Below are 24,203 nucleotides of genomic sequence, written 5' to 3' on the forward strand. Positions count from 1 at the left end.
ACCTAATGAAATAATAACTCAACAAAACTCTTTCTTGTATCCATAATATTATATATGTATTATTTCAGTAGCTTTTGGGGTACAAGTGGTTTTTAGTTACACAGATGAGTTGTATACTGGTGCTGAGATTTTAGTGTACCTGCCGCCTGAATAGTGTACACTGTACCCAATATGTAGTTTTTAATCCCTCATCCATCTTAACTTCCTCCCTTCTGAGCCTCCAATGTCCATTATACCACTCTATGTCTTTGCCTAGCTCCTACATATAAGTGAGGACATGTGGCATTTGATTTTCCATTCCTGAGTTAGAGAAGCAGTCAACAACATTCTCACAGGTGGAGATGACTGGCAAGGGAAGGGCATGGGAAGTTTAACATTCCAGTTTTCTCATGAGAAAGAGGTGGGAAAATGAGATTTCATGAAATTTTTGAGGAGAAAACAGGATACAAAAATAGAGAAAGAACCTGATAAATTTAAGCGCTACTAAATACCTTAACAAAGCAAAAGAACTGATTTGGAACTTTTAGAAATGATACACTTTACTATGACTTTTCCCTACAAAGCTTAATATTTGTACTTTGTTCATAACATCAAACAGTTCCAAATCATATCAGGCCATTTCTTCCTTTTTTCTTTTTTTGCAGTGCAGTAGCATGATCATGGCTTAATGCAGCCTCGACCTCCTGGACTCAAGTGATCCTTCTGCCTCAGTGTCTCTACCTCCTCCCCCAAGTATCTGGGATTACAGGCACACATGCCCATGCCTGGCTAATTTTTAAATTTTTTGTAAAAGCTGGGGATGGTGGCTCACACCTGTAATCCCAGCACTTTGGGGAGGCCAAGGGGTGACCCTGAGTTCAGGAGTTCAAGAACAGCCTAGGCAATATGGCAAAACCCCATCTCTACAAAATAAAATAATTTACAAAGTAATTTTATTTTATAAAGACAGAGTCTCCTTAGGTTTTCCAGGCTATATCGGGCTATCTCAGAGGTTTGCTATTACAACTCAAACTAAAGATCTCTGTCTTGTTTAAATGAAGTATTGCAACATCTGATTGAGGAACACTCAACTTTAACAAGTAAAAAGTAAAAAACAAAACCTTCCAAATGAAAAGAATACGTAACTAATTGTCTGAGACAATCACAACACTCCAAGTAGAACACTTTATCAAAGCCAAGCTCAAACTAGATAACATAAATTACATAACCTGACACTAAGAGTTCCCTAACCACTGTTGCCAATACTCCAAATAAGATTCATTTAAAATGCATATATATTATAGTAAATAATTTCACTCTATTTGAGAAATATTTCCTATCAGTAAATTTGATATGTGGATATTTACTTTATTCAGGGAAGAGGAGAATATGAGTCATGTGTTACTTAATAATAGAAAATATAAATAAATGAGTTCCTATACAGTTTTCCAATTCTCATGAATTCTAGGATTTATTTGGAATTCCTCAGAGAACTCTCTGCTCTTATGACAGTTTTATATCCACATTCACATTTTTGTTTATATAGATGCATTGGTTTTGTACTGTTCAGCTTTCCGTAATTTGAGATCTAGGTATCACAGACACCAAATGCATTCGTATTCAAATATTCCGATGGCCAGATATGACACAGGACAATGTCACAGCCCTCCTGCTCTTGTTCTGTGTTGCTGAGGGATTATACACAAAGCTGAGTCAGGGTCTCAACTCTAAACTGGATCTTTTTGCTCACCTTGATGATAATAAGTTTTCTCCCAGTACAAGTATGCTGTGAATTATAAACATCAGTCCCTAATTTCAGATTCGGTCACACTAGAGTGTAAGGTAAACTCTCCTATTCAAAGTACTACTGAATACAAAATAACTGAATGAGCGTACAGAGAACATTCATCTCATTACAAAAATGGTTACTCATAACAGCATGCTGCATTTGCTGCTTTTTCTCCTTTTGGAGACATGGAATTATATCCAAGCTGACTCAGGAGTTTATCAACCCATCATGAGGATTACGGCTGCCTTCACGAAGGCACGCTTTCCCAGCATCATAGGAAAGGCCAGCACACAGCACTGCAGGTGGGAGCTGGGACACTCCCACCATGGCTCTCAGCACATAGGAGCTCCTAATGCATATTCACTGAGAATAGCTAAACTAAAAACAGTAATGTAACACTGGGAAAATTAAGCTCATTTGGCTCAAGTTTTATCTGTAAAATAAAGATAATAGTATTAGTCTCATGGAGTTGTGTGGATTAAATGAGCTAATGCACATAAATTACTTAGCACAGGGCCTAGCATACACTCATCTCAGGAGATCAAGCATAATAAACTTGGTAGCAAGTGTGTGTTGAAAAGGAAAAGGTAGGTCTATAAGAATCTTTTAGAGCATAATCACTGCTTTCCCCCTTCTGTTTTCATTGCATTTGGATTCTCGAAACATCTGTTGCAAGAGCTGTGTTGTCCTCTGCTACAGAGTAGTAGATGGAGAGGAATAGCATCAGAATCACGGATATGGCAAACCAAGTTTCTTACAGCCAGAGTATGGTTTTCTAAACTTCCTAATCATTTCAAATACATGAATAGTGACTACAAACTAATGAGATAGGTTTCCATGGGTGGCTTATGGGAATCAGTCTTCCTCATAGCTTTTTGAAACAGAAACATCTATAGATGACCCAGGCACTGTCCTAGAAGCTGGAATATGAATATGAGGATATGGCACTCACAGAAGGATGCTGTATCTAAGTAATCACAAAACAATGGAGTACGTGGGGGTGCCACTCACATACACAGGGGCCCCAGGGCTAACTCTTGGGAGGGTGAGCAGGGTTGTGGGAAACTTCACATGGAGGCAGTGTTTGAAACAATGGAAGGGTATGGGGGAGGAAACGACCAAAAATACACCAAGTTCAGAGACTTCAATACTTATGTTACTTCTATTCTGATCTGTGTAATCCTGAGTTAGATGTTTTCTCTTTAAGCCTTAAACAATTACTAAGCAAATTACTCTGTTGTTAGAGATATTAAACATATGTAAAATCAGAGGGCTGGATTGAAAGATCCCAACAGTTCTTAGCTTTAAAATTCCTTTTATGCCTGATCATCTTCCAAATAGTGCTAAAAACACCATTACACAAAAGATTTGGAATTTTTAAGAATAAAAGGAAGAGATGCTTGTTCCTATATATCATGAGAACTTGGTATTGGTAGATACAACCAGCCATAGGTGCTGGGGATTCTCCAATTCTACTTCAATCATGGAAGACCACTGTAAATCCACAAAGTGGAAATTTACAACCAACTGCTGCGTACCCGTACATCTCACCCTAAATTTTAACAGCTGTTCCCCTAAAAGTGATCACGATTATAAGCAGGGTGAAATGTACTGAGCAAAGCTTTTCGAGGTATAAGTTCATATTCATGTCTTCGAAATACTTGCAGAAGTTGATGTTTTTGCCAGCAGATTACAGTTTACAAAAACAAGTATTAACCAGAGCTGTAATCATTTGTAAAACTTTCCACTACAGCTATTTGTTAATCTACATCCAATTTTTAGAATCAGCAAAGATGCCACTGTTGACTTCGCATTCCATATTGCTTACATTTGACATGTGCCTAGTTTTATCTCAAAAATGGGCCTTCACAAATCAAATGTTATTTTCTGCACCTGAAAATTCATGAAGCACATGCCACTGCCAGCAGCAGCACAATGCGAAAACATAAGACCAGCTCAGCAGTAATCAAAAGCACCTGTTTTCACAAAATGTTTGCCACTGTTCTGAAACTACACATAAATTTTAAGTTTGTTGGCTAGACTCAGTCCTGAAAAGCAGTTCAGATAATCATCAGAAAACAGATATTTCATCTTACATTAAATTTATTTTTAAAAAATAGGATCTACTGTAACATATTTATTTTTAAACATAAAACATAAATATGATCCTCTGAATCATATTTAACAAACAGTAAGTTATTTAGAAAATAACTTATTCCAACAAGCAACATACAATTCCTCATTTGTCTACTGCTAGTAACATAATCTACAATCGTAATATAAAGGGTCCAATTCTCCATAAAGCATGGAAGATGGTGATGCCGTAGGCTGTAACCTGAAAGACCCTAGACAACTTGGTGCACTCCCTGGAAATAATCTCTGTGACATATAATCTTTCCTAGGACATATATAAGCCATTAAGAATCTTTACAATGGAGTGTACTTGAAAGACTGGGGAGAAGTATGTAAAATATTTTTGTTCTACAGAGAACATGCAACAAAGCAATCATATTTTAGCATCTTCTGATGACATGGTAAGTGTACTTTTAGCTTAAGAATCATGCTCAACATAAGTTTAGGATCCAAATACAGAGATGATTATGACACACTATTGACACTATTCTAAAGAGACAGCAAACCATCTTCTCATACTCCCCAAATCACCAGCTCCACTTTAGACAATCCGTAACTTTGCAATAGGATACCAACAAAAGACTCTTCTTTGTGAATAGCAACAGCAGCCCTGTCTTTTTCAGCGAAATATTTTCTCCAGTAACTATGCCTGCTGTGGCCACAGCCTTCTTTTATCCATTAGTGAAATATTGCAAAAAGACTTGATTTGGCCTGGTTTTAAGTCTACATTTTTCCTATCCTGAGTACATTATTCCTAGGAAAAAATTGATTCCGAATTTCAGAAAAAAACAAACTGATTTAACAAACAAATGTCAAGAAAACAACCCATCCAGAAGATGGCAAAGGAAGTACTGTATTAGAATCAATACACTTCTTGCTCTGGAGGCTTTATGCCCCAGCCTCCTATCCGGATTACACAATGACTCTGTCTCTTCAATCAGGGTCATCCCAACATCCCATTCTCCAAGATGTAACACTCTATCTCACTCACCCTTCTCATCACCTCCAGCACGCCATCCCAAAACTTTGATCTGGTTTTCTTCACTGAACTCACCACTAGTTTTTATTTTCTGTTTTATTATTATCTTGCTGATTCCACTAGGGCAAGGGCCTCCTGTCTTCTGTACCACCATACCTCCAGCATGTAGAATGATGCCTGACACATGCATCAAGTAATTGCTGAATGAATAAAAATAGTGGGATGCTTGCCACAAATACAATCTTCCTATTCTTGAAAGAGTAAAGATGGCAAGAAGAAAATTCAAGCATTATGCTATATATTATTATTTACAATATCATTAATTATGAATGACTTATTTATTCACGATCTCATACTATTTTGGAGTCAGTTCAAATAACTTCAAGAACAGACATATTCAAAGGTTTGGTAATCAACTGAAGTTCAACTCAATTTCTACATACCTATGAACCTACTTGCAGATATTTAGTTTAAATCCACAGATCCAAATAACTCGGTTCCATGGTTGGACATTTCAGAACAGTTTTTTGGCTGTAAGTTTATGCAACAGTTAATGAAACAGTGGGGTAGAATTCTAACACTTCAAATATTTAAAAGCAGATTAAAAGTTCTATTATATTCTAATATACCACTAGGCATGTTTCCATCTGGCATCATGGTGAATGATCTGGTAAGAGGTATATGGGGAAGTTGTATGTTTCCCTCTAAAACAAAACTTAACTCTCTAAATGAAAAGTAAGGGCAAAGAATGTTAAATGCACTCCAGTTATGCTGCTAAGTGGAATGTCTTCTTTTTAAACTTGCTCACTAGCTATCCCCTTCCTCCAACTGTCTGGGCTGTATGCTGCTCCAGGGAGGCACAACTTGACTGACTAGACCTGCCAGTGATTCCTCTCTCTTGGGTCTTCAGCACTCTCCACTGATTTAGTACCCCATTTTACAAATAGGAAACTGAAAAGCATACTCACCCAAGTGACTCATTCAAAGCCACGTAGATTTTTAGTCCCATTAAGATAATTATATTTTGGGAGGATGGGAACTTTTATGTAAAGAATATAGTTTCCATCTGTGGCATTTATTTCTATCAAATGAAATTAACATTCATATTTTCCAAATAAAAACTTACCAACACTATCAAACAAGAAACTAGCTGATCTGGGTTCCAATCTGGGTTCTGGTCCTTTCTAATTCTCTAACCTGGAGACCTTAAGGACTGGAATTAATGACTCAAACCCTGAAAAGAGCCTCTTGATTCTTCATGTCCATCTCCTTTGCATGTGGGCTTGATTCCCTCCCATTCAGAGTGGTTTCTCCATGAGCACAGTGCACTGGGTTGAATTTGCCCCAGGAGCATTATGATTGACCCAGCTCAGTTTATGAGTTCATTAACAGACAAATCATTAAAGACTAAAACATGGTAATTTTCTATAATTGTAATCTAAATGATCACAGTTGTGATCAATCGATAATGACAGAACTGAAAAAGAAACAGGAGTATTTTAAATAGGAACATTGCTCTTCCGAGGGGAATGAAAAAAGAGTTTTAGGGCAGACAAACAGATGACCACTACTAAATCATGCAAACAGAAAGCACTAGAATATGTTTTTTATTAAATAAATAGAAGGCTTGGTGACCTTGTGGAAATCAACAAAAAAGAAATAAAAATTACCACATGGATGTGGGCCCAATACAGAGCTCTTCTGAGTTTGTATACTTAAAACAGAAATAGCACTGAAGGAATTACTCACCTCCACATACCATATGTTACATCTGTGAAAGTAATGTGAATAAAAAGGAGGCATGGAATCTTATTGCACGTTAAATTCAATAGAGTCTATGTTTATTTGGGTCAAGATATAGATTTTGAACACATATTGTATGTCTCAGAATATGCCAGCAACTTAACATATAACTTATCATTTATTTAAAGGAGGCATAAGTTTATTCAGTAACTTGCCATGTCTGGAAATGAATGTGTTCACAATGAAAGGATTTAAATGAAAGCTGCATGTCCACACAGCTGGAATACTGGGCATGACTTTCTATTTCAGATAGCATGCCTTACTAACTGGACTCCAAAGTCCCTCCTAACTCTAATAGTGTCTGAAAGAATTATGCTATTTTAAATCCCCTGAAAGAGCATTCATCAACGTAGGTAGCTATGTTTGCAAATCCTAGAGCAAATGAGAGATGTTACAGAAAGTAGCCTCTGGGTTTTGAACCACTGACAATCACTTTCATTATCATCATCTGTAAATACGAATTAATACATCATGTTAATTTGACTTACAATATTAAATTAGGAGTTTTTGTTCAAGAGTTTAAGATAAGATGACCTACTATTCAAAATAAAGCCACCTATCAAGAAACCAAACAGTTATAATTTATATGTAGATGATCCTGGACCTTAAACTTCACCAGAAGGCTCATCAGTGAGCTAAAACAGGAGTGGGGATAATAGGTGGAGAACCAGACCCAATAACCAAGAACCATTCCCAATAAGGGAATCTGGCTGTTAGTGCCAGTTCCACAGTGATCAATGTAGACTGCTTAAGTCAGTTGACTTGTTTGTATATTAGTTATTTTATTTTAAAAAATACTCAGGTTAGACAACATAGATTCTAAGGTCCCTTTCAACTTTAGTATTTCTTTATTCCATGTAGAAAAAATATATATAGCTTGAGACAAGAAAGTTAGTGATACAAAATAACCAACAAATGGAACATGCTAGCCAATCAATTCTCAACAAGACAAACATACTGTGGATGGAAAGCAATTCTTAGGGAAGAAAAATAAACAGTATAGTCAAAAAACAAGCAAGTTTGCCCTATTTCTTTATAATTGATGTTTCTTCTAATTCATCTGGAATTTATTGAGTTAAACTAAATACAGCTAAAGCTTGAATCATCCAGGATTTCATATCCAAGACCTGTCAGTTTGATGATCCCACTATTTTTAACATAGAAATAAATGGCTTCTATGCTTGTAAGCATTACAGAAGTAAGGACAGCCTATGAAATGTGCTTCTCTCTCTCTCTCCTTCCTATTCACCTCCCCAGTTCCTCCCTCTTCCCTGTCATCCCCAACAGGCTGAGGAAGGCAACAACCCCTTTGATTGTGTTCAGCTCTTGCACATATTTCTGCACAAATGAGGCATCTTTCCAAAGTATATGTCAGGGTTCTCCCTCTAGCCTTGTGGCACACTTATCAAGAGAGAAAATCCTAATTAGGTATCAGTTTCCTGAAGCAGAGAGGGTGTGGTTACATGAATTTACCAAAGGGGGAAAACTCTAAAGGAACTAGTAAGAATAAATTACTTAATTTAATCACCTACACCACAGCCTAAAAATTATCATGCTACAAACACCCACCACCAATACTGTTTTTTAAGAAGAACAATGCCTAATGTTTTTCAATGACATGAAAGAAAGTTAAGCCCCTTTTAAAATGCAATTTGAACATCTAAGGCACTTTAAAGCCTCAATTGCCTAACCAGCAATTGTAAATGCATACAATGCATCGTAAAGTAACTTAGCTCACAATGATTGCATACACACACCACATCACAATTACTGCTCCATATCTATTAGAATAGGCAAAACAACAACAACAAAACAACCAATGAAATAATTTGTAAATACAAATGACCCTTTTATTCAAAAGGTCTAAACCATATTCATGTCCCCCATTTCACCAGTTTCCCTGAAATGACCTCAGTAAGAAAAGTTAATTGGTCACTAATGTCTGCCCTGAGAGCTTTTCCACACAGCTTTTTTTTCCACTCTAGATGAGTCAGGATGAAGACCAACAACAAACAGCAGTTACCATGGAGAAGCCCCACTCCTAATTCCCTACCATTACACATGTGCAAAAGATGTTAGTGCTGTACATGAAAGTGGCTCAAATACTTCTATTCATGAGAGATAAACAAATTCTTCCTTCTCAAGTAATTCAGCTGCATGGACAGCAAGAAGTCAGGATTGTCATATATAAGAACAGTGTTAAGCGATTCCTTGTATAATAAAATATACATTATCTGTCTTACAGCTTGAATATTATCCAGTGTGGTTAAATAAAAACATACATGACAATACAATCAGACCTTTTACTTTTGTAAGACAGATGAATTAACATATGATCTGCCAGAGCCAGCCTATAAAAAGGCATTACATAAAACAGTATTTTGTGAAAAACAAATAAAAATACTAAACATAGTAAAATGGAATGTTAGGGTCCTTTTCTAGCTTTTCCCTACATTCAAGTTTATGACAGTTTTGTAATCAAAGCAAGTTTTTCTCAAGGAAAAATACCAAATGAATCATCTATGTGAGAATTTCAGAAAGTAAATGGTGCTTCTTGGTGGATACGATTAAATTAAAAAATGAAGTCTCAGATTTACAAACATCTTCAGAATGTCAAAGGTTTATCAAACTTCTCCAACACTGCTTAATATTCAGTGATAGATTGTGACCTTAAAGTAACAGAAATTCTCCCTATTGAGCATTCTTGCCAGCAACACAATTCCCTCAGGATATGTAGGTGATTTTGGCTTAAATACCTGTGAAAATTCTTCAGTCAATACCTTTACCTGAATTGTTTTAGAAATCAAAGTTCAAAATCATATAGCTCTATAACTGGAAAAATCTTGAGAAACAAAGCCACTTTGTATCACATTTTAAAAGACTAAAACCCAAAAATGTTTGGTGACTTACCCAAAGCTTGTGTCTGTCTAGTTTATTTAAACTCTAATTCTAGAATTATAAAGAATAGATGAGTGATAAAAGCAGTTTTAAAAGTCAAACATAGTCATCTCATGTACATTGACATACATCAAGTCAATATAAAGTCAGAGAAGATGTAAAATCATTCTATCATCATTGTTGCTAAAACTGAGTTCTAAAGGAGGTTCAGAAAAGTTATCCATTATTAGAATAACTTCTCTCCCATAGCATCTGATCCTATGTACATTTTAATTCAGACTTCGGCATTTAATGAGATTATAAGTGATGCTGTATTTAAGATGAAGGAAAAGAGAGTGAAATTCCAAATCAGAACCCACAATAGAAGAGACATTAATTGGGATAAAACAAAATATCAGAACTAGAAAATGTACTACAGGGAGGGCAGACTTGGAGAATTTTCTGCAAGGTTCTTTCTAGATCAATATCTCATTATTACACATATAAAGTTCTCATGGCAATCCGCTCCAAAGGAAAAACTGACAAGACAGAGGGTTAAGTTTCTTTCAAGAAACAAACACTCTAGGGATCAAAGTAAGAATGACACTTCTGGTTTATCAATAGCACCATTAACTAAGATGTGAGCATCATCAATAAATTCTACCACATTTACAGCCTTAATGTAAATAGTTTTTCTAAGCCATCTAGGGAAATACATGGAGCATAAACTTTTAAATTATGCCCAAAACTAATTAAAACAGATATGCTGTAGATGTAATTGAATTCCATCATATTACCCATTTGAGAGGACTGGTTTCAAGGTCAGTCTCGCTCTTTAATGGGTTTCTACAGCTCTAAGATGTACATGGATGTCTTCCCCACCCAATTCAGAGAGGCCCTGAAACTGAAGCCAAAAGATGCACTGAGAAGTTATTGTGTTATATGACTTGTCTTCTTTAAATGCTCTGGCTATTTGACATTTGATGAAATGCCAAACTCCACGTGCCCCAGTCCACTGTGACACATTCTGTTTATTATGTAGTAGTTGGGGACTCAATTTGCAACTAACTCCACAAGTTAAATATTACATATTGGGTGCCTTCTGATAAAACACGGGAAAAACATGTCAGTTTCATACCAAAAGGAAATTACTTTTGATATTTAACATCTTATCCTTAGCATAGCCTTAACAAATTAGACAAAACGTGATTTTGAGATATTGCACTTAATGCATAAAGACTACTCATCTTCGTTGTATCATTGTACTAACCCTAGTTTGGGGATGTTTCTTAGATACCTCCATAAATAGCTCTTGTAAGGACATTTTATAAACTTACAGAGTAAGTCTGTTGTTTTAAAATCTTACCAAAGCTATTAGTATGCAGACATTTGAGAAATACTGTTCAATTCTGTTTCTACAAACATATATCACAGTACAAACCCAAGAAGCTATGAATTTGATTCAGTATACAAGTCTTACTAAAAGTTCATAAGCTCCTTTTTTTTCAGTTTCCAAGTTTTCAGAATTACACACGCAATCTGACCGTATTTTTTGATGTGACACAAATTTTAGTTAACTTCTAAGATATATTATGGAAACAAAATTTAGGAAATATAGACTATCACTGTATTAGAACATATTATTCATGCACAAGCATTTAAAAGAAAAACATCTCTAAAACTCAGAGGTTACTCAGGTAAAAGCAATACAGCCACAATATTCAAGAAAATTTCAAATAATTACAATTTTATGTTCTTGTATTATTGCCATCAAATGAATTTTCAACCCTCAGCCTTCATCAATCACAACAGAATTTCTAGCATTTTGAACGAATTCTCATGGCTTTCAATACCATAGAAATTGGGATCTAAATTATTTATTAGTTAATGCTCAGAGGTTATAAGTGGGATGCATTCATGATTAGACATCAAAAGACCAGAATGAATTAGGATTGAAATACAAGTTTATAAAGATCCTTATTCAAGAAGACAAATAATTGTTAACTTCTTAAAAAATGCAGATCAAACATAACTGTCATCTTCCTCTATTTAGGGCACATCATAAACGCGGTGATCTCTGTGCATAGCTGCTCTCTGTACCCTTAGGCATTTCTGGGCATTTTAAATCTAGTGGGACAAGTCTAAACCTCACCAGAAACTTAAAGCACTACAGGTACAAGAAAAATGTTATTTATCTTCTATTTATAAGCTAATTTATAAATGTCTCAATATGGACATATTATGGATACTACAGGTATCACTGCTTCTAGCTAATGACAAATAAGAATAAACCTTATTTAATAACAAAATTGTAAACATGCATCAGAGCAAAGCACTTGAATTTCCCTGTACAAACAACATCTCAGATTAGTCACAAATAACTACCTAGAAGTGTGTATCAGGAGCATTAAGCATTATCATCAACTTGAACATGAACAATTATTTCTTCCAAATGAACTAGCCTTCCTTATTCTGAAAGAAAAGGGAAAACAACTGCAACAGAGCATATTCTGGCCACCTCCTACATTGGCTTGCAACTTTTTTGAATGGCTTATTGAAATAAAAACATTATCAATTAATTCCACCTAAAATATTAACCATGTGTACAGACCTTGGCTGGTGATACTGTCTAGAGACTATTATCTAATGGCTGTTCTTGCAACAAATCAAGCAAAACATAGCACTTCAGTACTTACAGACTGCTCGCAGAGAACACCATCAGAGAAACCTTTTGCATTTAAGATTAAAGCTCCACACAAGGTTTATTGTTAGCCCCAGCAAGCCAAAAGGAACCAGAGGATGGAGGGAAGCGCTTACTTCGAAAATGCTCTGAAGCGTAATAATAGACATCCTCATAGCCCTCGTGGTAATCCTCTTCTGGTCGGTACTTTTTCCCCTTTCTTCTCCTAGATCTTCTTATCGCTTTGACAAAACCCAGGAAGCGGTCCATCTCTCACTCACTGTGCGGCGCGGCACAGCTAGCCCAAGAGCACAGGAACAGCCCAGCTGCTCTGGGAGCCGGTGGAGCATGAATGACCAATACCAAACCTGGACCAGGACGGCTACCCTTCTATCTGCCTCTGGGCTACCATCAACACGGTGACTTTCACCATAGGAAGGGAAAGAAAATAATAGCGATACAGATTTATTTTGACAATATTTCTCATTTAGCTCAAGAAACTGTCAAATCTGCAATAAAAAAAAAAAAAAAAGAAAAGAGAAAGTAAAAATCGTAATGAAAAACTAAGAGGAAAAAACAAACAGCAAAGCTTTGGATTTTAAATAGCTTCAAAACAAAACAAAACAAAGTTCAAGAGATTCAGCTGAGGCAAGAGGAGTCCCAGCACTAGAATTTCACTATCCAGTATCTCCATCATCCCATCATCGGGGCGGGGGTATAGGAGAAGAGAGGGGCGGGGAAACACATTAGTCAATGGACTGAACCAAAGTTAGAGACTGAACTGACTTTCCTAGCTGCTAATCTCATACCCTAATCCTAGCCCACATTATCTCAAAACATGTGCTTGGGAAACCTCTTGAAAGGCTATTGTTTTGCAATGGGGGGACTGATTAACCCTCTGTGCTCTCCTGCATATCACATTAATAAGCAGCAAAGTGGTTTCATCCATATGCACAGCCTTCTTGCTGACAGGAGTGTGCTGTATGTGTTAATTGGAGCAGCAGGGAGAAGTCTCAGCAGCTGCTTTCAAATGACACGTTTACCCACTGGGCATTAATGTATTCCAATCACTGTTTGATCTAAATATTAAAATGCACTTCACAGAGAAGCTTCTCATAGGCTTAGTAACAGCATACCATAATCAGCAAATAAAGAACACTGCATGGTTTAAGAGAAAAGAAATACAAATAATCCAACTCAACTTCCACTGAACTCAAATAGAAAACTAGCTCAATTGTTACTTAAAAAAAAAACAAAACAGGAAAGTTAATTTGCTAAACAGCAAACAAAACAATTCTTGGTGAACACAGCAAAAAAAGAAATTTCAAAATATGCTCTTATGCTGTTCATCCTTTATCTCTAAAAATCATAAGCTTTAAAATATTATTTTAAGTACAACAATTAGAAACACTTTATACGAGACAAGAGAGGTATTCCAAAGTCTAGAGAGATCAGCATTAATCAGGAATAATTTTTTTTTCTCTATAGTTTCCTTCTTCTTCAGGTCTTTAAGGCAAGAATTTTTAACACCAGGAAAAATCTGATTTATTCACAATATAATTAATCACACATGTCAGCATATTACTTATGAAACTAATGATATTCTGCAGCGCCATGTTGGTTCCCAGAAATGTAATTTTTAAAAAGGCTTCTTACTGCATAAAGGTTGTTCAATATCTGTGTAATATCAAGTTTGTAGGATCATCCCAGAGGGAACTGACTGCACTTTGCACTGTCAGATTCACAAGCAATTTGTCTGTCTTCTAGCTTTACACAGTTCCCTATTTTCAGATATAAATTGATAATGATGGAGCAGGGAGAAGTTTACTTAGAAAGGCAAATATTCATCAGCCAAGAACATTTCACATCTAAAATATGTAGTTATTTTCAATGGTTCTGTGAAGTTCCTTTATTCCCAGAGGTTTCCCATTTTGTATGCCTTAGGAGTTTGTGAAAAGAAAAACTTAACGATGCTGACAAAAAGATACTATAAAGTGTTTTATGAACATCTTAAAACAAACAAAAATCACCTGTCCTGAGGTTTCAAATCCTTTATTATTCTGACTCCCTCAACCAAAACAAACTAGAACATAGAAAAGTTAATGAATGAGAAATGTGAAGATCGGTATTTTAGACCTGAATAGTCACTACATATATGACAATACATTATCTTTTAATTTAACCTAACAGCCCTAATAATGAAGTGAATGTCATTATTTGTCCAAGATCACAAAGCTTACACTATCATTGCAAGCAGTAGCAGGTATTTTTCATACCACTTCAGAAATTATTTTGTCTAAGCATTACATTTTCATTCAAGTTCTTTCTTTTCTATGTAAATTTGCTTTTGAAATGGAATTTGAAAATAATTGTTGACTTTCACTTTAATGAACCAAACATATATCTTGGTTTATGTGATGAATTCAAGTATAAGTATCCGCCAGATATAATGCAGGCAATAAATTTAATGCAGCTATACTTGAATTTTAACTCTTAAATTAGTAAAGTCCATATTAAGTTTTATAGTTTTAAGCTCCCAGTTAAATCTAAAAAGACTAACTTATAGAAAAGATGGTGCTTTACTCTCTAATAGAAAGAAGATTCCTTTTGCATACAACAACTTAAAACATTTCACTAGAGTTTAATTTCATATTTTAATTTTGGTATTTAAAGGGATTATCTCAAGCAGTGGTAAGCAACTATTCTTGCACAAGAACTAATGCAAACAGAGTAAAATTATCTAAATACCAAACTGTTTTCAGAAATAAACAGAAATTGTACATAATCACCATTCTATTATTTGCTTACTTCTGAATGATTCCATTGTTAACATTTCAGTATCTGTAATGATACAATCTTTATATGAGATGTGGTTTGGTAGTGTTGGGGAGGAGTTTAGAGTTTAGACATATATTTAAAGGTATAAGAGAAAGTGTAAAAGCTTATTAAAACAATCAGAGATGCTTGGGAGGCTAGGATAGGGAAGCTGTTATTTAAGGGAGGTCTACTTGGGTCACAAAGAATGAAAGGATGTGGCGACGGATGACGTGAAAGAGGGGAAACATGAGTATATGGGTCACAATCTAAAAGACAGAAGGCTACACACTTGGTGTGCTGCCTGAGGGGTGATGGAGGTGGATGAGATCCTTTTACTCAATTTTGCTGAGTCCATATTTCTTGATATGGTTTGTATCTGTGTCCACACCAAATCTCACGTCAAATTGTAATCCCCAGCACTGGAGGTGCAGCCTGGTGAGAGGTAACTGGATCATGGAGGTAGATTTTCCATGAATGGTTTAGTACCATCCCCTTAGTACTATTCTCGAAACAGTGAGTGGTTCTCATGAGATGTGGCACTTTCCCCCTCTCTTGCTCTTGCTCTGGTCAAGTGAGATGCTCACTCCCTCTTTGCCTTCCACCATGACTGGAAGCTTTCTGAGGCCTCCCCAAAAACAGAAGCCACTATGCTTCCTGTACAGTCTGTGGAACTATGGTCCAATTTAAACCGATTTTTCTTATATACATGACCTAGTTTCAGGTATTTATTTATAGCAATGTGAGAACAGACTAATACACTTCTGAATCTTATCCCATCTTATAAACTAAAATGATCCATGTTTAGCAATAAAAAGTCAACCTAGAATCTTTGTCGGTTCTTGGTTGTATTGTAATAGCTAACAGTTGCTTAACAGTTAGCTATTGTAATACAACCAAGAACTAACAAATTAGTAGTGTAGTTCAAGTCCATGCTATTAGGTGTACCACTCTGTGTAGAGAGAATGGTCCTTTCACTCCATAGCACAAACGCTGGTGAGAGGTGCTATTTATCAGTTACTGCACTCTACAGTCTAAACTGATGTGACAGTTGAGAAGTTGCAAATGGCAGTTCATAGAATGGCAGTTTATCTCCCACAAATATGTTTTGTTTGGCTCCCATGAATGTTTGTGGTTTTGTTCTTGTTTTTTAAAACTGGGCAAACATCTAAAAGTCAGGAGATTTCATAAATCAGACTTTTTTTTTCTTGAAAGAGCAAAAGATTTGGTAACCTTAAGCCCAATTCCAATATGGCAACTATTGATTAGAGCTGAGTGGTGGCTGCTGCCACCCATAAATAAACATGTGCTTTCCATTTAGCTACAGTCTCTCCCCTGGGCCCAATTCAATCATATAGTCCTTCCACCTGGCCCCTGCAGGCATAAATGCTTGTGAACAATGGCTGAAGTATTATTCTGACTAGCCAGTCTCAAAACACTAATTACTTTACAAGAAATTCCAACACCCCTATATTTTGATGTAAAGAAAGCAGGCTATTATAACAAATTAGTTATTAGTTCAGCTAAATATTCACTCAACTATAATATTAAATTTCCTAGACAAATTTATTCACCTGAGAAAATAAAGCAGTTTGAATTATTTAACAAAATACATTTCAACAAATATATGTTAACAAATATGTATTTTTAAGTGCTAGTTATTTTGGGGGAAGCAGGCAATTGCCTATATAACATTTACGTGATTTCCACTCTTCTGAATTAGATTCTTCATCCTCTTTTAGGAAAAAAGGAATTAACCAAGTACTGAGATTAAATCTGCCATTTACAACCTTCCCTAGGTCAGTGATCAGGGAGCTCTCTTCAATGCATAATTAGAGTAATTGTTACAGTGTTTTTTTGAGTAACAGTATGAAAAATACAGTACGTTAAGATAAATCTTTAAAACATTAAATTAATCTGGCCTTTTATATGTCATGGTATCTGCATGTTATGCCAATAATTGCTGTATCCTTCCTGTGGCCTTGGGAGAGATACCCTGACCTACTGAGGATAAAAACCGGAAGCAAAAAACATTGTCTTCTCTGGCACTAACAGTATTCTCATCAGTCCCTTTACTACTTTATTGTAGCAAATGATTTGCAATATCCCTCCTTACTAAATGAAATTCATAGATCTTCTAACTCATGAGCACATAATTTAAACACAAAATATCTTTTCTTCTTTTTGTTTTAGAGACAGGATCTTGCTGTGTTACCCAGGCTGGAATCCAGTGGTACAATCACAGCTCACTGCAGCCTCCACCTCTCAGGGACAAGCAATCCTTCCAACTCAGCCTCCTGAGTAGGTGGGACTACAGGCATGCACAACCACATTCAGCTGATTTTAGTTTTGTTTTGTAGAGACAGGGTTTTACCATCTGGATGATCTTGAACTTAGGGGCTCCAGCAATCCGCCCACCTCAGCCTCCCAAAGAGCTGGGATTACAGGCATGAACCACCATGCCTGGCCTAAACACAAAGTGTCTTAATCCTGATATATATTTACAAATATGTTCAATAATATATATTTCAAATGAGTGAATCTGAGGGTATGGCTACACAGAAAATTTAGTTAAATCCTTGCAACCACTTCTAATGAATACTTCAATTTCAGAGGGGATCAGAAGCCATTCCATACAATGTACAAAAAATAAAAAGGTAGACAGGTAGACATCAGAATAAAAACCAGTATGTTCACTGTATGTTAAAACTGAAAAATACTTTATACCTATATAACAGTATTAGCTTCCAGGCTCAAATAATTATAAATAGATTTTCATTTATAAGAGTTTTTATTGGTTGGCACAGTGGTTCATGCCTGTAATCCCAGCACTTTGGGAGGCTGAGGCTGGTGCATCACCTGAGGTTAGGAGTTCAAGACCAGCCTGGCCAATATGGAACCCCATCTCCACTAAAAATACAAAAATTAGCTGGGCATGATGCTGTGCACCTGTAATCCCCACTACTTGTGAGGCTTAGACAGGAGAACTGCTTGATCCTAGGAGGTGGAGGTTGCAGTGAGCCGAGATCGTGCCACTGCACTTCAGCCTAGACAACAAGAGCAAAACCCTGTCTCGAGGAAAAAAAAAAAAGTTTTAATTAACAGTAGTTATGTGAGGGTTGTACAGGATGCAGAACAAATCTTCAATTTGTAAGCATGTCTCCCTCATTTTAGTATTTCTAGTACTTTCAGTTACCATTCACGAAATGCTAGCAACAATCCCCAACCCCAGCATTGTGATAACCCCAAATACAGGAAAAAAAACCATTATGTTTAAAAGACTTTTTCCACAAATAATTCTTGTGTATCTAATTTGATTCTGTCCAAGTACTACTTATTTGTATTGTTTATTAAATAAAGCATAGACCCACCTGCCTAAACAGTAATAAATGATACATAGCCTAAGTTTGTTCCTCTGCAAATTGGTGACTACACTAAGCCAATTCATCCATCTGTGAACTATTTCCAAGGTCGACCCTCCACTGGCTACAAGCTTTGGAGTTAAAAAGACAGTGGAGGACAGTGCTTACAGTTTGATAATGTTTGCTTACTGAGTGTGAATGAGATTTAACTGCGGCATGTCTGCATTTGTACATTTATTGTGGTTGTTTAGACTTCTTGCAAAATGAAATGTCAGGCAGTCATTCTGAGATTGAAAATACACTAGGCTTCAAAGGGCTCAGATAACTGAGGTTACTCTTTCAGTTTTCAAAGATTTTTTTCCTACCACATAGAATGAATTAATATCTTCATTCAATAAGTGTGGAATGAGCATAAAAGAGTAACAGTAAAAGCATAAAAATACTTTCTGAATGTGAAATGCTAAGTGTGCCATCTGACTATTATAAGGGTTTCAAACATGCTCACTGTATCAGAACTCACTTTTTTCCTGAAGGTATGTGTCTTAGCAGGAAAGATTTGGACTAGAAAGACTCTTCTAGCTATAAGATATTATTTTTATGCAGCTAGATGCTTTAAAGTGATGAAAAATATAGTGCTGATTATAGTGTCTTTTAAGGTAATTGTGAGACTTCATGGAATCTATTTAAGCTCCATATTTGATGGTTCTGAAGAATATATTACCTAATGCCTTCTAGTTCCTGAAATTCATTTCATTTTCTTTCTCTCTCTCTGACTCCTTTCTTCCTCCTTCCCTTCTTTCTTCACCTCTACTTGTTCTTTTCAAGCTGCTTAGAGATCAAGAAAAGTCCATTTTACATCAAATACATTTATTTATCTACTTGTATTTGTTTCTTGGTTGGTTGGTTTTACCCAAGTACTGAATTTCTAAAAGCTGAGCTTTTTTATTTATTCATTGGCTACAGGAACATTTTCTTGGTATTTAAATTTTTTCCTGTAGTCTCACTTCTAAGTTGTCATAAATAATCTAATTTAAATTCCTTTTATTTTTTGTCCTCTAAATGCATTACCATGTGATTCATCTTTCCTGCCTTCTCTGCCTTTTTCCCTTAAAGCCACTTCTTGGCCCCCAATCTTAGTTATGACTTACAAGCAAACTTGTTTAAATTGATAACAAATATTTTAGAGTATTTAGTAGCCATTTATCTAATTTGGATTATTCAGTGTTCTTGCTTCTCCTATTTTTACTCATTTATTTAGAAATGGAATATCACTCTGTCATTCAGGCTGGAGTGCAGTGGTGCAATCTTGACTCAATGCAATCTCCACCTCCCAGGTTAAAGGGACTCTCCAGCCTCAGTCTCCTGAGTAACTGTGATTATGGGTGCCCACCACCATACCAGGTTAATTTTTTATATTTTTAGTAAAGACAGGGTTTCACCATGTTGGTCCAGTTGGTCTTGAACTCCTGACTCGTAGTGATCCATCCACCTTGGCCTCCCAAAGTGCTGGGATTACAGGTGTAAGCCACTGTGCCTGGACTCTTCTTTACTTTTATTATTGAGCATTTGTCTGGTTCATTCATTTGTCTGTTTGTTCATTTATTTACTCAACTGTTCTTCATGTACATAATTACATGCTCAATATTTATATTTATTATGCAGTGGGTATGCAACAGAAGACAGAGGGAAAATTCTAAGTCATCATTCTCCTTGATAGTAATTACAAGTTCAAGTAAAGAGTTTAAAACTGTTAGCTTAAATTATACTTTTAGAATGTCTATGGCTCTAAGGATTCATTTTTTACTCTATAAAATGTATTTGGTGCCAGTCACATGCTAAATGTTTAATCCATGACAGCTCTGACCAACTTTTAGAACTGATCCTACTTCACATTCTTGCTGGTTGATTTTGATGTTTGACATACTTTTTAGAAGGAAAACATTAAAGGCCCTTGAATAATTTAAACAATATTTTTCCATGAACCATGAAGAATATGTGCTTGTCTCACACTAAATCTGATTCATTTATTCGACAAATGCTTCTTCCTGTGTCTCTCTAGTGCCAGGAACTGTTCACATTCTAAAGATAGAACAGTGCACATAAGGGTAGCACTCCCTATTCTCATGGAGGTCATATTACAGATGAGGAGGTATGTTAGTCTGTTTGTGTTACTATAAAGGAATACCTGAGACTGGGTAATTTATTTAAAAAAAAAAAGGAGGCTTATTTTGGTTCACAGTTCCCTAGGCTGTACAGGAAGTGTGGTACAGGCATCTGCTTCTGGCTTCTGGTGAAGACCTCAGGGAGCTTACGATTACGGCAGAAGGTGAAGGGGAAGCAAGTGTATCACACAGTGTTAGATGTGGCAAAAGTTTCTCTTCAAACACCACACTCAACTTTTGATTCTTTAATTCCCAGCATCCCCCCAACCTTTCTCCTCCTTTTCTTCTGACTTTACTACATGCCTAGACATGCCATACCACCAGTGGTTTTATCAGTAGCAGCTCACATTCCTTTCCTTATTTAAAAAAAGACCAGCTCTCCAGTTTGCCAAAGATGATCCCTTCCTCCTCTCCACGCTCCCTCATTATGTAGCCACCTTATCTAAAAAAGTTTAAACGTTTAGCCAGTCAAATCTAGTTTAAATTGTGCAGTCCAACCCCAGCCAATGGGGAAAGGATACAGGGGCAGGAGTCGTGTTAGAAATCAAAACTTCCAGTCTCCTTTGTTCTAGGTGCTCTCCCAATGGCCAGACCTGTGAGAAGCACCCTTTCTGCAGAAGGTAACATTGCCTTACTAAAAACCTTTTTGTCTGAGTGCTAGTTCTCTTTGCAGCACTGAAGAACAAGCATTTATTTCTAACACACAGTGAAAGCGGAAGCAAAAGAGAGAGGAAAAAGTGCCAGACTCCTTGTAAATAACCAGCTCTCATGTGAGCGAACAGAGTGAGAACTCACTCAATACCAAGTGGTGACACTAAGCCATTCAAGAGGGATCTATGCCTATGATCCAAGGACTGTCCCACTAGGCCCCACCTCCAACAACAGGGATCACATTTCAACATGAGGTTTGGAGGGGAGACACACCAAAACATATTGGGGAAAACAGATAACATACAAGTAAGTACATTATCAAACCAAGTAATTACCAATAGTGAGAAGTAACAAGGTGATACAATGGAAGTGACTCTGGGGGCTATATTAGAATGGGGAGAGCTGAGAAAGCCTTACCAGGAAAAGACACAACTTGAGCAAAGACCTAAAAAATACAAGAAGATCCATCTAAGCAAAGATGTGGGGGCAGTATGTTTGATACAGCATGAACAGGAAGGATGGCAACACTGAGTTGGCATTGTGCTAGGGACAGGAAGGTGACCACTGTGGAGAGTAATAGGAGAAGCTAAAGAGTCAGGGAGGGGCTAGCTCACCTCAGGCTTTCCAGGCCCAGATACAAATTGTGGGCTTCTATTCTACATGCATTAGGAGCACATAGAACTCACTGGAGAGGGTTAAGTATGGAAGCTACATGATCTATGTTTAAGACAATTATTCTGGTTGTTTATGGAAAATAAACAAGAGTGGAAACAGGGTTCTCAGAAAGAAATCAAGGACAATTCTTTGGTTTTTGGTGTGAAGAACTGGAAGGATAATACCGTGATATTATTATGATAGGAAGGGCTGTGCCTTAAAATATTGTCTACATTATGTGTACATAATACATACACACACTTTATATATAGTTATAAATCCATGAATTTAACTATTTCAGAAGTAAATGTGCCACCCTCAGCTATGCAACTGTGGACAAGTCACTTAAACTCTCTGTACCCCATTTCCTCATCTACAAATAAGGATGAACAATAGACCATATTCATAGGATTGCTATGAGCATTAAATGAGCACATGAAGTTCTTGGAGATTAGTATCTCCAAGATAAAATTTAAATGTATTGTTTTTGTTAATAAGGGTTAATTTACTGAAAAGAGCCTTCTTTTCATTTTCATTTACTTTATCATAGCTGCTTCTTACACAAACTTCTAATTATCTGCTTATTTAACTGTGAGTTCAAGGTAAAACTGTCCTTATGTTCTGATAGTCTAACATATATTCGTCCATTTATTACTTTAACACAGAATTTATGAAATAATTATGTGTCCAGCTGCCCTAAGTACTATTGATATAAAAAACAAAAAGCAATGATGACTATGTCTTAATGAAGCTTATACTCTGGAGAAAGTCTGAGTTTATAGAAAAATTAAATAAATGAGGTAGATGTGTTAGTTTATCACACTGCCATGAAGAAATAATCAAGACTATATATATATATATATATATATATATATATATATATATATTTTTTTTAAAAGAGGTTGAATTAACTCAACAGTTCTGTGTTGCTGGGGAGGCCTCAGGAAACGTACAATCATGGTGGAAGGCAAAGGAGAAGCAGGCACCTTCTTCACAGGATAGAGTGAGTGCAAGCAGGGGAAATGCGACACTTATAAAACCATCGCATCTCATGAGAACTCACTCACTATCATGAGAACAGCATGGGGAAACCAACCCCATGATTCAATTACTTCTACCTGGTCCCAGCCTTGACAAATGCTGATTATGGGGATTATAATTCAAGATGAGATTTTGGGTGGGGAATAGCCAAACCATATCAGCAGATCCATACTGGATATTTATATCCTTTATATGTATATAGCAAGTGTTCCATACAAATTTGTTTAAGGAATAAAGCAATTCTTACCTACTTAGATCTTCTGCTGGAATATTACTAACAAATCTCATGATGAGGCAGCATATTACTGATTCTCATGGATGAGTGTAGTATAAGAGGGGAGAGTCAGAATCACCTGGGGAAGAGTTTTTTCCAAATCATAACGATCCTCCAAAACCTAGCTCAGGAACTCCATTTTTCAGAAAGCTCTGCCTGATGCTCACCTTCTCCAACGCTTCCAATGAATAGGTCTAGGCTAGAGACTTAAAGCGTCTCAGGATTACTCTATTAGTCTGGATACTAGTTTAGGTGTTTTGACAAATTAGTAAGAGTGGCTTAGGCTGGGAAAAGTAGCTCATGCCTGTAATCCCAGAACTTTTGGAGGCTGAAGTGGGTGGATTGCTTGAGCCCAGGAGTTCAAGACCAGCTGGGCAACATAGTGAGAAGCTCATCTCTACAAAAAGTAAAAGAAAAATTAGCCAAGCTTAAAGTCTGAGTTGACAGATGGTGAGTAGGTGGTGGGAGCAAGGAGGTGGCACTATTACATGAGGTCATCCAGGGACGTGGGTTCCTTCTGAAACATTATAACCTGAAATATTGTCCTTATATTCATGAGTGTAACTTAATACTGTCATGGCCAAGTTCTAGAACAAAGGAAGAGAAAAAGATAGCAAAGTTTTTTTTAAGAACCAGACCAGTAAGTTGCACCTGTCACTTCTGTGTAGAGGTCATTGTCTTCTAGCCACACCTTGCTGACTTGGAAGAAGGGAACTGTGATTTCTTTAAATTTGAGAGTTTCTATTAGTCAAGAATGGGTAAGTAGACTCACTGGAGGACAACTAGTTGTCTCCCCTCACTTACTTTATTGCAGCACTACTATACTCTGTTGTTAGTAAGACCATATTGGCTTTCCCTGAAACTGATCTGAAAGTTTGCTCAGCAAAAAGCCAACATTTTATTCATGTTTGTTTCCCCAGTTCCTAGAATAGAGCTTGGCCTCTGATAGGCACTCATTTGCTGCGTATTGGTTGTACTAAAGGCTCTATCAAAATTTAATTTTCT

General features: G+C 36.5%; 1 protein-coding gene across 11 annotated transcripts in view; it reads right to left on the reverse strand.

Moving 5' to 3' along the window:
- Positions 1-24,203, reverse strand: part of GRIP1 (glutamate receptor interacting protein 1) — a 713,425-nt gene that overhangs the window by 433,549 nt on the left and 255,673 nt on the right. For 7 of the 11 annotated variants that reach the window (XM_074402859.1, XM_074402863.1, XM_074402861.1 and 4 more), the window contains exon 1: positions 12,378-22,703. The exons of the other annotated variants lie outside the window; for them this stretch is intronic. In XM_074402859.1, the coding sequence (XP_074258960.1) occupies positions 12,378-12,510 (133 nt within the window). In that variant the 5' untranslated portion in view covers positions 12,511-22,703. Of the gene's footprint in view, positions 1-12,377; positions 22,704-24,203 lie in introns of those variants that run through there. 11 annotated transcript variants of the gene reach the window in all.

This window comes from Saimiri boliviensis, chromosome 7 (genome assembly GCF_048565385.1).
Source record: "Saimiri boliviensis isolate mSaiBol1 chromosome 7, mSaiBol1.pri, whole genome shotgun sequence".
Classification (NCBI taxonomy): Eukaryota; Metazoa; Chordata; class Mammalia; order Primates; family Cebidae; genus Saimiri; species Saimiri boliviensis.